The sequence below is a fragment of the Epinephelus moara genome, chromosome 13 (assembly GCF_006386435.1).
Source record: "Epinephelus moara isolate mb chromosome 13, YSFRI_EMoa_1.0, whole genome shotgun sequence".
Classification (NCBI taxonomy): Eukaryota; Metazoa; Chordata; class Actinopteri; order Perciformes; family Serranidae; genus Epinephelus; species Epinephelus moara.
In genome coordinates, this window is record NC_065518.1 from 1,853,755 (window position 1) to 1,869,516 (window position 15,762).

At 43.6% G+C, this 15,762-nt stretch overlaps 2 protein-coding genes across 2 annotated transcripts in view; one reads left to right on the forward strand and one right to left on the reverse strand.

Annotated features, from left to right (window-relative positions):
* plaub (plasminogen activator, urokinase b) overlaps positions 1-15,762 on the forward strand; it is a 396,726-nt gene that overhangs the window by 324,495 nt on the left and 56,469 nt on the right. The gene's annotated exons all lie outside the window — the stretch shown is intronic.
* ush1gb (Usher syndrome 1Gb (autosomal recessive)) overlaps positions 5,637-15,762 on the reverse strand; it is a 20,086-nt gene continuing 9,960 nt past the window's right edge. The window contains exons 3-5 of the mRNA XM_050059443.1: positions 10,489-10,936; positions 8,449-9,269; positions 5,637-6,243 (exon numbers count right to left, since the gene is read on the reverse strand). Coding sequence (XP_049915400.1) covers positions 8,451-9,269; positions 10,489-10,936 — 1,267 coding nt within the window. The 3' untranslated portion in view covers positions 5,637-6,243; positions 8,449-8,450. The remainder of the gene's footprint in view (positions 6,244-8,448; positions 9,270-10,488; positions 10,937-15,762) is intronic.

Sequence of the window (15,762 nt, forward strand, 5' to 3'; positions counted from 1 at the left end):
CCACTACAAGTCTGGACATGTGGAAAGTTTCAGCTACGCCAGTGGGGAGATGGTCAGCGTTGTCCACGCCAGTAGACAAGAGCAGCGTTACAAGGTTTCGGTGAGTATTATGACTCCACTAGCTAACTACACTAGTTAGACGGGAATCAAAAGAAAGAACAGCTGTTCTTGTTGGAATGGTGACATTCGGGTACGAAACACAGCGGCATCTTGATCTGATGGCTCTGTAGATCGTGGCAGAAGACGCAGCAGCAGCACTGTGAGTTGAGAAGTAGAGGGAAAGTGTGATGACGTGACGTCATGTAGTCTTTCTCATTACGTTGTTTCCACAGCCTTTAACTGAAGAAACTTACAATAAACTGTCAAACTTTTAACATGAAAAAATATTATTTAGACCCACACAAAACATTTGTGTAATCCAAGGCATTTAATGACTGGGACCAGAAAATAATGATTTTCTCTCCATTGACTCCCATTCATATTTTCCAAGCCCAGAGGTCGGATGGGGGTCTACTGGACGGGGCGTGACTTACGAGCTCTATATAGCCAAATTACTACTATCATTATTATTATTATTGTTACTCAAGATAAACCACAGATCTTTTTGCAAGAAGTTTCATGTTTCATGTTCTGTCTCCCAAACTACACCCGCTAACTGTATCACAGCAAAGAAGAAAGTGTGCATCTACTGCTAGCTCACTTAGCACCGCAGAGCTAGCTAACATTAATTAATGAATGGTTAGGTTTATTACACATCCACTCCACTTGGCACCTGATTGGGTGTACACATGCTGGAATAATTCAACTCCCAACTGCATTATCAGGGTGTGTTAGTCCAACTCTGAGAAATCCGCTGGATGACATATCCGGCGGAACTTCACTGGCTCTCTGTGTTGTTGCTCGAACTACAAGCTGTACTTCTGTTTTTTTGCTATATGGTTATTGTTACCATCGAAAGTAGTGATGTGCAGTGTGTGCAATAAAATCTATTTAAAAGAGGTTGTGCTTCCGCATATCTGTATTGCCCGCCACTCAAAGAGTATAAAGCAGATAAGAGACTTATCCGCCCCCTCCCATTCTCTCTCAAACTGGGACCAAAATCCGATAAAATGGTGAAACCAGGCAGCGCTGATCGACTATACATCAATATATGGTTACCGCACTGCATATGTCTCTTATACAATATTCGTAGAAACACATTTTAGTGACCTATTTAGCTATAAAAGCCAGTTTGGGTACAGGAAGTGGGCGCCATACTGTTTCCTGTACAGTGAAAACAGAAGCCGAAAAAACTGAGCTCAAACTGTAGAACTAGGCAGTGTTGGTTAAATATAAACCAGGATTATGTTACGGTGTCACCTATTCTCGCCACAAATGATTTCAGAAACGTGATTTATCTTACCTTTGACTGTACTCCGAGACCGTTTGTTTCCCGCCAGCCGCCATTGCTTCATCCGAACATCACTGGATGCAGACTACTCGGGGCCAACCTACGTCATGCTCTTGGAATGCCATACCAAAACAAGAATGGACAGATAAGAGCCAAGGACAAGTACGGGGCACAGAGACAGACAGCCTGCATCTCTCCCCCTTCACCTGACCCTTTGCTCCACATCATCCAGGGCATTCAGAGGATGTCCCTGTCCCAGTCAGGGATCCAACAACCCCCCTCCTGCCCTTCACCACAACCACCAAGGAGCCAACGTCAACCCTCCCCCCCTCCACCACGCTCACCAATCAAGGAGTTAGTTAAAGCTGCCACACTAACACTAAAACTAAAGCTCAGTCAAATTGATGAACTCTTAAATAGTAGCCCTAGACGTCATCACTCAGGTGCCTGTCAGAGGTGAGACAGACCCCATGCTGCTTCCTTAAACATACCGGCGATCTTAAATAGGAGGTGGCGTTGGTCAAACACATCTTGAAATTGAAAAGTATCAGCCAGAGTCATCTCCAAGGTCTGTCATTCCTGTTTTGACTAGCATCAGGAAAAACAATGTGTACTCGAAGCGCACAGCTACTCTATCTAATCTGACTCCAGTTATGCGTCAGCTACAGACTGTGTCAGACAATGTTAGTACACTAAACTTAGGGCTCAACATTTCTGAGGTTGTGGTGACTGATGTTGCCTTTTCTGATCATTACTGTGTTTTATTTAAAATGGCCATCTCCGCTGACACCAGTAAAAGTACAACAGGGGTAATCAGAAAACGCTATATCAACGAAAACACCTGTACACTATTCACCCAGGATTTTATACCCACACCAGCTCTGCCCTCAGTCTCTGTCAATGATCTGGTTCATAGTTTCAGCTCTAAAGCTATGAATATTATGGACAATATTGCCCCCATGAAGGTCAAAGTTGTCTCTGGTAAGAAAAAACCACCATGGAGGAACGCCACACAGGTAAAAGCTCAAAAAAGAGAATGCAGAAAAGCAGAACGCAGGTGGCGAAAAACCAAACTCCAGGTTCATTATGACATCTATAAGGAAAGTCTGCACATCTATAGCTTGGAGCTAAAAAGGGCGCGGCAGTCCTTTTTCTCTGAGATTATCAACAAAAATAACAACAATGCACGGACTTTATTTACTGTTGTTGACAGACTGACAAACCCATCAGCGTCAGTCCCTCCTGAACTGCTATCCACCAAGGCATGCAATGACTTTGCTTCTTTTTTCACAGACAAGATTTTAAAGATAAGACAGACAGTCTGTAACTCCAACACAGTGGCTATTTCACCTGTGCCTCATAAGACTACTCCAGTTAATTTGGCACTTTTTCACCCATTAAATTATGCTACTTTGACAGACATAGTTAGAAACCTTAGGTCCACTACCTGCTGCCTTGACACTCTGCCTACAAGCTTTTTTAAAGATGTTTTTAACTGCATAGCATCAGATATACTACAGATAGTCAACTGTTCTCTTCAGTCAGGCCTTTTTCCAACGGCCCTGAAGACTGCAGTCATTAAACCTCTCTTAAAAAAGCCTAATCTGGATGCCTCAGTAATAAATAACTACAGGCCCATATCAAACCTACCATTTTTAGGAAAGATCATTGAAAAGGTTGTTTTTCAGCAACTTAACACCTTCTTGGAGCAAAACAATTCCTTTGATGCCTTTCAGTCTGGATTTCGAGCACATCACAGCACTGAGACTGCACTTGTAAAAGTTTTAAATGACATTCATCTGAGCAGTGATGCATCAAAGATTTCGGTTCTGGTATTACTGGACCTCAGTGCTGCATTCGACACAGTTGACCATAAGATACTGCTCGACAGACTAGAAAAGTTTGTGGGACTTTCTGGCACTGTGCTAAATTGGTTTAAATCTTATTTACAAGACAGGGATTTCTTTGTGTCACTTGGCAATTATGAATCTGTGCGAACAAAAATTACATGTGGAGTTCCTCAAGGGTCCATTCTTGGGCCTCTTCTGTTCAACATCTATATGCTCCCTCTTGCTCAGATTATGGAATATCATAACATCTCCTACCATACTTATGCAGATGACACACAACTTTACATAACAGTGTCACCAGATGACTACAGTCCCCTACATCTGCTAAATAAGTGCATTGACGAAATCAATACGTGGATGTGCCAGAATTTTCTACAACTAAACACAGACAAAACTGAGATAGTTGTTTTTGGCCCCAAAGAACAAAGATCAATAGTCAGTGCTCACCTTGACGCCATGACACTAAAACCTACAAATCAAGCCAGAAATCTTGGTGTAGTTCTGGACTCAGACCTAAATTTCAATAGTCACATTAAGACAATTACTAAATCAGCCTACTACCACCTTAAAAACATAGCAAGAATAAAAGAATTTCTGTCTAAACAAGATACAGAAAAACTTGTTCATGCTTTCATTTTCAGCAGGCTGGACTATTGTAACGGTGTCTTCACAGGCCTGAGTAAAAAATCAATCAGACAACTGCAGCTCGTCCAGAACGCTGCTGCCAGAGTCCTCACCAACACCAAGAGAGTGGAGCACATTACACCAGTGCTTAAGTCACTGCACTGGCTTCCTGTGTGTCAAAGGATAGACTTTAAAATCTTGTTACTTGTCTATAAAGCACTAAATGGTCTCGGGCCTAAATACATCTCTGATATACTTGTACGTTATGAAGCATCCAGACCCCTCAGATCATCTGGAACAGGTTTACTCAGTGTTCCCAGGATCAAAACCAAACAAGGTGAAGCAGCCTTTAGTTTCTATGCTCCCCGCCTGTGGAACAAACTTCCAGAATATCTGAGGTCGGCTGAAACTGTCAACTGATTTAAATCAGGGCTTAAAACATTACTATTTACTGCAGCTTACCAGTGAACTAGATATGTAACTTATTGTTAGGATAATCTGTAGCTATTGTTTTTATATTTGTCTGCTGTTGCTTTTGCTTTATGTTTGCTTTTTAAATGCATTTTCTGCACTGTTTTTAACTATTTATTGTCTTGCTTTTGTTTTTAATGATCTCAAACACAATTTCCTTTAATGTTTTATTTTAATGTATTTCTCTTGTAAAGCACCTTGAATTGCCTTGTGTATGAATAGTGCTACATAAATAAAATTGCCTTGCCTTGCCTTCACACGGACCGGTCCGCGTTACATCACCCACCAGTGGGAGCATGGTGCATTCTGGTAGTTGAAGGTTTTCTACCTAAACAGGAAAAGTGAATTCCACAGTCCTTTCTCTGCTTTCTCTGGTCATGTTGCACCAGTTTCAAAAGTATTTGCGTCATTTTTCTTTTAATGCTTATTTTATCACATTAATAATCAATGAGTGCATTTACTTATTTATTTACTATTTATTTGGACATGAATTACCCGTTTATGATTGGGTTTTTGGAGTTTGTGTGTTTGAGCATGTAAAGATCATATTATGTTAATATAAAACTTAGATATGTTGGCTACTCTGAGAGAAACCAGGATGAACATGGGGAATATGAATAACCTGATGTCTCTGTGCTCATGTCAACACCATATTCTGAATATGATCATAACCATGATGAGTTATTATTCATGTCCATAATGTCTCTTCCACACATTCCTCTTTGCTAGTGGTTGAGGCTCAGACTTCACTGGTCAAAGTTCACTGCAGTTAAAGTCCACGTGGTGCTAGGATGCAAATTTGCAACTGGAAGCGAATGTTGTATTCGCCCCTCTGCTCGACTGAATAGAGATGAACTCATCTGTTCTCTAACTGCTGATTAAAAAAATAAAATTGCTGATTATTTATTTGTTATTATTTTTTTCTTATGCTACTTTATCTCATTGAGTTCATCTGTAATTTTTTTTTTTTAATCTTTGACTGTAAGGTGACCTTGAGTGTCCTTAAAGGCGCCTATAAATAAAATGTTTCATTATTATTATTACTATAATTATTGGTATTGAAGTTAAATCTCATTCCACTTTATTTCATTGGAGAGAAGGCAGACATCTCTACGGCCAATACCTCCAACACTAACAAAAAAACAATCTAGACTGATATATAGTCTGACAGGGAAGAGGAAAATATGTCCTTTTGATTTAGGGGTGAACTGTCCCTTTAATTAAACACCAGTTGGATATATCAAAATATATTCACACACAAAACAATAATAATTTTGATTTTATTTTAATAAAAGATAATAATCGTGGTTGTGGGTACATCTTCAGATACAAAACAGATTTTCACCAACATAAAATGAACATTCATGCACAGTCATCCTCTCAAGTGCACAGACGGACAGACCTTCAGAGAAACCAAACCCGCCTCGGAGCAACCTGAGACAACAGTGTTATCTAACACACACTCACATAACCTCACACCCCATTGTTTTACTATTGCAACAGTGTTTGCAGAGCAACGGTCAGTCTGCGGCTATTTTCATCCATAAATAACTCCATTAATAGTAAGTCACCTTTGTGTATGTGCCGTGGAGTCAAATACAGTAAGAAAACTGTACAAAGAAGACGTAATAAACAACATGTTCGAATGGTTAAGTACATTCACTGATACATAAATCATTCATTGATACATGAATTAATACAGTATGCAAAGATAACATGTCCGGTTGGATTTCACTGGAGGAGAATCCATACAAACACAGTGCAGACTGTGTGTCCATGTGTCTGTATATGTGGCAAAGCTTTCCCATAAAACGTTTATCATCTTTCAGTCTCCATGTCGCCTCCGCTGACTGGATCAGGGCTTAATAACAGGACATGGAGCATCATAATATCTTCACTGTGTTTATCCTGTTAATAAACAGAAAAAAAAACATTATGCATGACTGTACGCTGATATAAAAAATGTATAATGACATCAACATGAGTCTTCAGGCCTCCAGCTCTAAAATCCAGTCTTGTTGTATCACAACTTGACACTAGATGGCGCCATTCAGACAGTTAAAAAGGCTCTGAGGTAAATGTACACAGGTGGGCTCAGTTATTCTGGCTCATCAGATCTCTGCTCAGGTTGAAGTTGGGTTGCACCATGCTGACAGTTTGCTTAAAGACCCTGAGCCACACTGTGACAGGTGCAACAAGAGAATGAGTAAAGTTGGGAAGATGTCGAACATGCCTGCACAGTCCTCAGCAGAAATCTAATCAGACAAATTAAAGGGAAAAATCTTTGTGCGCTGCAGGAGCTTTCAAAGTTCATAAATATTACTCCTATGGTCTACAACAGTCCAGGAATATTAGTCAGAACTTCCAGATCCAAAAACTAGACTGCTAAAAGTCAAATTTGTGGCGTCATAGTGTGTGAAGTCTGAAACTGCTCTACAGACAATGAACTGTAAAGATGTTCTAGATCAGTGGTTCCCAACTGGTGGGTTACGGTCCAAAAGTGGGTCGTGGGCCCACTCTGAATGGACCACATGACTCGCAAACGTGTCAAGTTTGTAAAAAAAAAGAAGCCCACTTTATTTTTAAGTACAGTGAACTTCCTGCACAGAGCTTTTATTTTGAAGTGCCGTTTACTGACACTTAGAGTGAGTGACAAATGGAGACAGCAAACTAGCTCGACGACATGGTCAAATGCAAATGCACTGTTCTAGATGACACTGAGCGCACTCAGGGGAACGTTCTTAGTATATGGAAACATTTTCTGTTTCAGAACTGAGAACGATACGACAGAATAATGATCATTTGGGTATAAAAAGGGAAACAAACATTCTGTGGGTCATATCGGCATTCTTCCAAAAAGCCATGCCCGTGTGCATCTCGCCAAAAGTGGCTTTGACTCGAAACTGATCATGTAGCCCATTTCACAGGAAATACCGTGATATACATATCGTGTATAGCCATTCAGCTTGAAAATACTGAGCTATGAATTTTTGTCCACATGGCCCAGCCCTACTTCTCTGGTTTCAGGCTTTGACAGAGAGTCGCTCATGTTCACAAATACTGATTGAACTTTCCTGGGTCATGGAAATAACATATTAGAGTTCTTAGACACGTTAGACACGTCTCAGTAAAAAACACTATTGAGATAGTGCCACTTTTCATGGCACTATCTCGACAGGAAACGTGGAGGTGTCCCGTAATAAAAAAAACAATTGCTTTTTGTGGCACAAACCGTGTTGGAAACAGCAATGGGTCGCTAACACCCATGTTTGGTGGTCTGTCTCGCCAAGATGTCACACCACCCCCTCCTTCTCCAGATGACAAAGTCAGCTAATAAACTGCGCCACTTTGGAAACGTTAATCTGATACGTATGTAACGTACAAATGTCAAGCACAAACAAACAATGCTGACATTTTCTTCTGGCGACTGGGCTGGAAAAAAAGATTCCTACCGTCTCACAGTATGCGTCGTCGTATCGCCCAACCCAAGGTGCTAATGAACAATAGACTCATTCAGTATGTTAACATGCACGGTTAAGTGGAGCTTCAGTTCCAGCTGAACGAGGACATTTAACTGGCCTACTGTCCTTGTCCCAGTATACAAGCACGGGAGGGGAATCCATTTATTGAGCCAAGTATGTGCGACTCCTCTACGATAGGTGGAGATATGCCCCCTTTCAGCTTGTTAGTATTGGACCTTTTTCCTGTTGACCTATTACGTCACAGACCAAACAATGGACAAACAAGTTAGCTACGGTTAGCTAGCAGCTAACTGCTACCATGGTGGACAACTTTACAGCTCTGTACATTTGGTCCGTCCAAAAAGTCACGGCTCTGGATGTAGATTTCTCCATGTTGTTACCGGCTTCTTCTTCTCTTACACATTTAATGCTATTGGACTTCTGGGTCAAAGCCCGGGTCGGAAACTGTGGAGCATGGTCAAGATTCAGGGTCAACATTACGTCTCTTAACTGACGTCTCTTATCCACAGTAAATGTCATCTAAACAATATGCTGATGCAGAAACAGAACCTTCTAAGAGTCAACAAAAGTTTATCTGCTGACAGAGTGGTGCTTCCCATTTGAAACAAAACATGGGTCACTTCATACTGACCTTCAGAGCTCAGTGTCATCAATGGCCTCTGGCTCATCTATGGTGTCCAGACGTCTCTTACAGGCATCCATGAGTTTCTTCCTGGGGCCCAGAGGGATGTGAATGCTGGTGAGGTCCTGATCCGAACAAAGCAGCAGAACCTCCAGGTCGATCTTCTCCCTCCTGAAAATCGTCATGAACTCACTGAGGCTTTGAGACGCCAGGAAGGTTTCCAGAGGACTGTTCTCTGGCTCCAAGTCCTCATCCAGTCCAATATCAGCCTCCTCCCACGGCAGCTCCTGAAGGTTTCTCTCCTGCAGGCTCAAGGCGCTGCCAATACTGTCCTCATCAAAGCTGGGCGAGCGTCGAGGCAGATGTCCTCGTAGACGAACATTAGGCGCCCGGCCCACGGGTTCACTCCCTGCCACACTCCCTTCATCCCGCGCCCCGATCCCAAACATGCCTCCACTCATATAGTTCCTCCTGAACACCATGGTGCCGAGCCCAGGTCGGGTGAACAGGGAGTCACGTCCGGAGTCGGCGCTGATCTCTGAATACGCAGCCTCGTGGAGGCCCGGGTCACTCATGGCACGGGAGACAGTGTCAGCATCATCATCATCACGGGGGAACATGTCGCGGATGTTGAGGCGTGACCGCTCCCTAGGATTAGCATATGTGCCCTGTTTGAGGAACATGACATCGTTGCCGAGCTGCAGGCCGGACAGAGAGCGCACGCTTTTCCGTCCGTCCTCGTAGATCTTAAACGTTCCATCGCCCTGCTTCTTCTTCTCTAGCTTCTTCTGGATCTTGGCCTTGCCCTTGGCTGTGGACTGCAGCGTGGCCTGATGGGAAAGTACAGACATTAACAATCAAAAGACTCCATTCAGACCACTGAATGAATAAACCCACTTGAATTTAAACAATCACTTTTGTTACGACTCAAATAGTCCAAGTTTGTCCCCTTTTCAAGCAGCCCTCAGCAGACAGTAGACGGTTTCTTTCATTCGTCTTTCTTAAAAGCTGAAACATAATCCTAGAGGTTTAAAGTCATATTTATAGTAAACAGTGGAGTGCCGGAGCAGATGTGATCCCCACTAAGATAAGAGTGCTGGTTGAAAATCGGCAAGGTTTCCCTTTACGGCTGTAGCAACTCAAACTAAGCTGGTGACTGTTGGTAAAAACAAATGAACACAGTGTAAGCATACACATTTAACAAAGACATGATACATAAAGGAGGTAGGGGGGCATCAAAACCCAACGGGAGCTTTAAAGGAGAGGGATGCGAGGGGGAAGAGCTCCTCAGTGTTTTTTTTAGAAAGGGTGGTGTTCACCCACAGCTGAGGGCCCTCTGTCTGCCTTCCTCCAGTGTCCTCACACCCCTGAATCTGGAGCTGTGGACTCTATTTTCTGCTCTCTGCACGTAGGGCCTGACTTGCTGCGTGCCACAGCAGCAGGCTGGCAGCCAATCATTGGGCCTGACATATGGTCACCTGCGGTCGTCATGTGAAAGCGGCCGTGGTTTCATCTAAAGTGGGCTGGAGAAACAGTAGCCAGAAACATGACTCCAAAAATACTGCTAATGTTGCTGAGTTTCCACTGGATGTAAACAGGCAACTGTTTTTATAACGTGTCCGCCATTAGATATATTAATATTGTGTTTACAGGCTGTTCTGCTGCCCCCAAGTGGCCAAAAAAGAGCAAATACTGGTTTAAAACTGAAAGGAGGTGCTTGTTGAATGCTAATAAAATAATTTTTTCATCATCATTTCTTCATCATTTAGCAGCATCTAAACGTCTCTCGTGTGCCACTTGAGCAACTACGGTGGCTGACGCACAAATGCAAATGGCCCTATCTTGAGCCAGTGTTTGATTTGTCCACTCTGGGCTACTGTAGAATCATAATATGTAGATATAAACAGCTCATTCTAAGTTAACGAAAACACAATGATTCTTATATTCAGGTGATAATAAACTAATGAAAACATTATTATAACTAATTTCTGCCGACAGATGACTCTAATTCCAACACACTAGACCTTTGACACAAAGTCAAACAACCACCTGTGAGTATGGCATGTTGGAGGTGACGGTGTTGAACTTGCGGCTCAGCGTGCTGCCGCTGGTGTAGCTGGAGAAGCTGATAGCATCCAGGTTGTCTAAAGCCGCCGCCTCCTTCAGGAACTTCCTCTCCATATGTTCACGGTGCTTCTTCTGGAGCTTCGCGCAGTCTTTGATCCGGCGCTCCGCCGCACGAAACGCCCGGTCCTTGAGTTTGCCGACCAGCTTCGGGTTGAGTGTGATCTGCTTGGCAGCGATGGAGTCCAGGTAGCGGACACAGTCCATGTGTCCCTTGGTGGCGGCCATGTCCAGCGGTGTGTGGTAGTCATTGTCCAGACACCACACGTTGGCACCGAAAGCCACCAGGAAGGACAGGCAGTTATGGTGGCCGTTGGCAGCTGCCAGGTGAAGCGGCGTGTTGCCCCAGATGTCACACCTGTCCGGGTCACCTCTGGAAGACATATGGAGACAAGACGCCATGTTGGATCTCTGCATCACTGGATTCACACATACAGTATGATTTCTGTTACTGACACCAGTGTTTAAACCAATTTACTTTATTCACACTTACATGGTCAGAAATACGTGAACACATGTATTCACGTGTGGACTTTTAATGTCTTATTTCTTTCCCTTAAGATTCAGCAGCAGCTAGACAGGAGTGGGGGAAAAAATCGATACAGCATAGTATCGTGATATTTTTCCTGATGATATTGTGTCAACACACGGATGGCAAGTATCGATCTTTTAATATACATCACTAATTTTGCACATACACATTTTAATACATCTTTCGGTACCAGAATAATAAAATCAGTTGCTTCTTCGGTCCACTAGATGGTGGTTTTCCTGGTGAGGTCAGCAGAGGTCTCTGAGAATACTGCGAATACGAGGGCTCACCTCACACACCACCATCCAGAGATAGTGTTAGCCGCTGACGGCCAAGCTAACGCTAACACTGGACACCTACTTCCTGTGCAAAGATCTGCGTCCATACAGCACTTTTGTTACACGTTAAAAACACTCTGTCAAAGCTTCTGGGACTTTTTTTGTGACCCTTTGTATCACTCGGTGTCCCCCCTGTCAATTTGGGTTTATTTGCAGGTCCGTGAACGCAGTCCAGGCAGAACTCGTCATGAGTTTTTTCCCCCGCAGCAGCAATTTGTGGAATTTGAGTCACAAGTGGATAATTGATCAGTCGATCGATTAGTCGACGAATCATTTTATCGAAAAATGTTGAAAAATGTTGCCCTGTCTCTACTAAACCCCAAAATGATGTCATCTAATGTCTTGTTTCGTACTCACCTCAAAGGGTTTTAGTTCACCGTCATGGGAGAGTGTGTAAAGCTGCCAATATTTGAACGTAAGAAGCTGCAATAAGAGTATTTTGGGTACTTTTATAGTACTTTTCTATAAAAAATTACTCAAACCGATTAGTTGACTACTAAAATAGTCACCGATTGTGTTAATAGTCGATTTGTCATCGATTAGTCGGCTAATCGTTGCAGCCCTAATCTGATCAGAGCTGATCAGAGCTGATCAGATCAGATCGAAGAATCGGAGGAGCAGCTGCCGCAGAGATGAGTGAAAACAAATTTTTGGAACCAATGCAATAAACGGTCAGTGCATCATGACTGCGTTTGCAGACTTCTTCTATCCCTGTCAAACGGCAGTAATCTTAGCTGACGGCGAGCACCAGCTGTTGGAGGGTTACAATTTAACTACCGCTTAGTTGTCAGTATCAGATACCCATTATAGAAATATTAAACATACCCTCACACAACAGTTTATAAGATATCTTACAACTGGTTAGGTTTAGGAAAAGAAACATGGTTGGGTGTTGTGACGGCGTGGCGTGACGTTATGTACATATGTTACTTAAAATAACTCTTGGCTGACTTTTGGTTTCACACAGGACACAAACAGTCTCCTGAGTCAAAGTCCTGTGTTTCTTTGACCCATCCACCACCATTGCCGCCCTGCTGTGGACTTCACCACTCTCTATACGGCGTCACCTGACTCCCTCTTTTGCTCCCATCATATGAAGCAGCACAACCTGCGGTGCACAGGTCACATGATCACAGCGTCCTGGATCAGGATTACATGAGTTATATAGAAGAACCCTAACTTTATTTGTCTGCTGAGGGGAAATGTAACTTTTTTACTCTGTTGTTATTTCATACACATTACACACACACACACACACACACACACACACACACACACACACACACAAGCCCAAAATCCTCATACACACAAAAACAGGACAGGGACTTGAACTTGTGATGCTTTGGTTTCCAATCCGTCCCTTCCGCCGCCTCTAGACAAACAAGTGAATAAGCACAACCTGCGATAAAACTGGTATCAGCAGAAAACTACCCAGAATGCTGTGCAAACAATAACAACAACAAACACTAGACTGGCTTTTGATAACAGATTGATTACAGTCCACCGTCACACCTGCAGCCTGCTGACTCATCCACACTTTGTCAACAAGCATGAGCTGTGTTTGTGTTGGACCTCATCCCCTCCTCCGTCCCTCCTCTTCCTGTCTTCTCTCCACCCACACGGCCGGGCCGCGGCTGAGCGCTGATCAATAATTGAAACGCTGCAGGTTAAACATGACAGAGGTGACTCTGCATTATTCATCCCACACACCAGCAGCCTTTTTCTGCAGACACCCAGCGACACTGTTACCACACACCGCAGGGTCACCACCGTTATCAGCTCCGACCCTGATTTCAGCTCCTGTCTGCAAACCTGGCGGCGACGTGTACGAACATCTCATTTGATATCAGGACAAACAGTGCACGGTTTATTTTTGTGTCCAGAGCATCATGTTTTACTCTCATTTCCTGTCAGCTGAAGGAGCAATCAACCAGATCGTGTTCCAGAGTTACAGGAACAAAATGTGTCACTGTAGTGACACGAAGGACGAATCACTCCAAACTGTCTCAGAGAGAAACTTGACCATCGGCGGCTCTGCCAGCAGCTCGGACTCACAGATGACACACACCTAAACAACCACCTGTTTACTGGCAACATGTATGACTGGGTGTCAACACTTCCGAAAACAGAAAACTCAAGTTCTCATTTCCAGCCTCAGGAGGCCTCTGGATCTCCCGTCCTGTTTATATTACCCCCAAGTTCCTGTCCAGCACAGATAACACGTTCGTCCAGAGACCAACCACCACTGTTGGAATACAATCCTGTGGTGTAGATGTGTCAGTCAGTCTCTCCACACCACTTTGGTCCAGACTGAAATATCACAACAACTGCTGAATTATTTGGCATCAACATTTGTGTGGACATTTATGGTCCCCAGAGGGAAAGGCTCACTGACTTTGGTGACCCTCTGACGTTTCCTCTAGCACCATCATCAGGTCAAAATTTTATTCTGTCCTCTCACCATACATTTTATGACGAGCCGCAGCCTCTAAGGAAAAAAAATAATTCAAATGCAGAAGTGCCAAAAACTGTAGTTTCCTAAACCTAACTAGTAGACATGCTGATTGATTAGATATCATACGAACCGTTACATGAGGACACACTGACATTAGCTCCAGTGGTTTGTTTCTTCTTGTGTATTAGAAGAAAAACACAGAAGGTTGTTGAATCCTCAAAAATATTCAGTCTGCTGCAGGGAAAAGGATTTTTAACCCGTCTCTCAAGTCGTTACCACAGACTGTATAAAAATAACGGACGTAGCCACAGTGACGTCACACACTGGTTTGTGTACTCTTGTTTTGAAGCCTTTAGTTCAGCATTTTGGCCGTCGCCATCTTGGGTTTTTGGAGCCAGAGGTGACCATGTTTGGACGAGAGGGTGGATCTGACTGAGAGGCAGAGGACGCTAGCCAGGCTGTAAACATGTTTATTTCTGCTGTAACGTTGGGCATTTTAATACGGACACTCCAAGAGCGAGTCAGTCCCCACAGACCCCCTATTACATGTTCAAATACGCACAAACATGTTTAGCACCACATGTCCAAGGTGAAGCTATGTGGCACCGACTCTGATATAAGCATACAGTGATGGACCCTGGTCCATATGTTCTGGCTGTGCCCCCTTCCACTCCCTGTCTAGACCCTGTTGTTGCTCCTGTTTGGCACCACTGGTGGAGACGACCCCGACCTGACACCTGCTGAGCACCGTACAGTGACTTCTGCTCTGCTCTTGGCCAGACGTGCCATCTTGCTCAAATGGGAGGCAGCTGCCCCGCCCACATCTGGCCAGTGGCGTCGAGATGCAATGTCCTGACTAAAATAAGAGATGCTGGGCTTCTCTGCACAGTGGGACACTCTCTGTCTCATTTCCGTAACACCAAAACAACATCAGCTCTCAATGCGCTCTAATTCAGCCCTTAACATAGAAAAGTAGAATCTGGCTCCACGGAGGTCACCACTGTGCACACTGAATCTCCACAGAAATATTTAAAGGAAGGAGAAAAACAGTGGACAGGAGGAGGGAAGGGTTGTATCATGTAAGGTATCAGTGTGATCGCCTCAGGGTGATGGTTGCTGTTGTCTGTTCTGCACACGGTTGTGTACGTGTGGCGCCGTTGAATGTGTCTGCCAAAACCTGCTGTTTTTTCTTTTTGAAAGAATTTTTGGGCTTTTATTACCCATATTACAGTGGAGCTAGAGAGTGACAGGGGGAGAAACACAGCAAATGGACACAGGTTGGGATCAAACCGGGCTGCTGCAAAGGACTCCGTCTACATGGGGGCAGACACTCAAGTCTCTGAGCTGGAGGCCGCCACATATTTGACCTTTTTCTGGATTAACAAGTTTACTAGTCTGTACCCACTGAGTGCACAGTTGCCCATGTACAGTTTCACATGGTGTGTGTTTGGGATACAGGTCATAGGAAATTGCAGATTAAATAGTCAACTGAACCCATTAAGAATAGTGCCACCCAGTTGCCAATTAGAGTTAAATTTCTCCAGTCACCTTGAGGCGTCCTGTTCTACATATCTACCAAGTTTAGTAAAAATCCATATGGCGGTTAGGCCTAGATAAGAAATGAGCTCTCTAGCGCCCCCATTTTGTTTGATGGGGTCAATAATGGAGGGGTCCCCTCAGATTATGTGTGCTCATACGCCTACAAAGTTGCGTGGTGATGGGTGAAACCCTTGAGATGTTATACACCTTTATGTGATGAGCCACGCCCTCCGCAATATTCATTGCCTTATAGAAGCTCAGTTTTAGTAAGTTTTCCAACTTTTGCCAAGAGGGAACTTTAGATATTGCTCCCTAGATTATGTTCACCCAGTTTC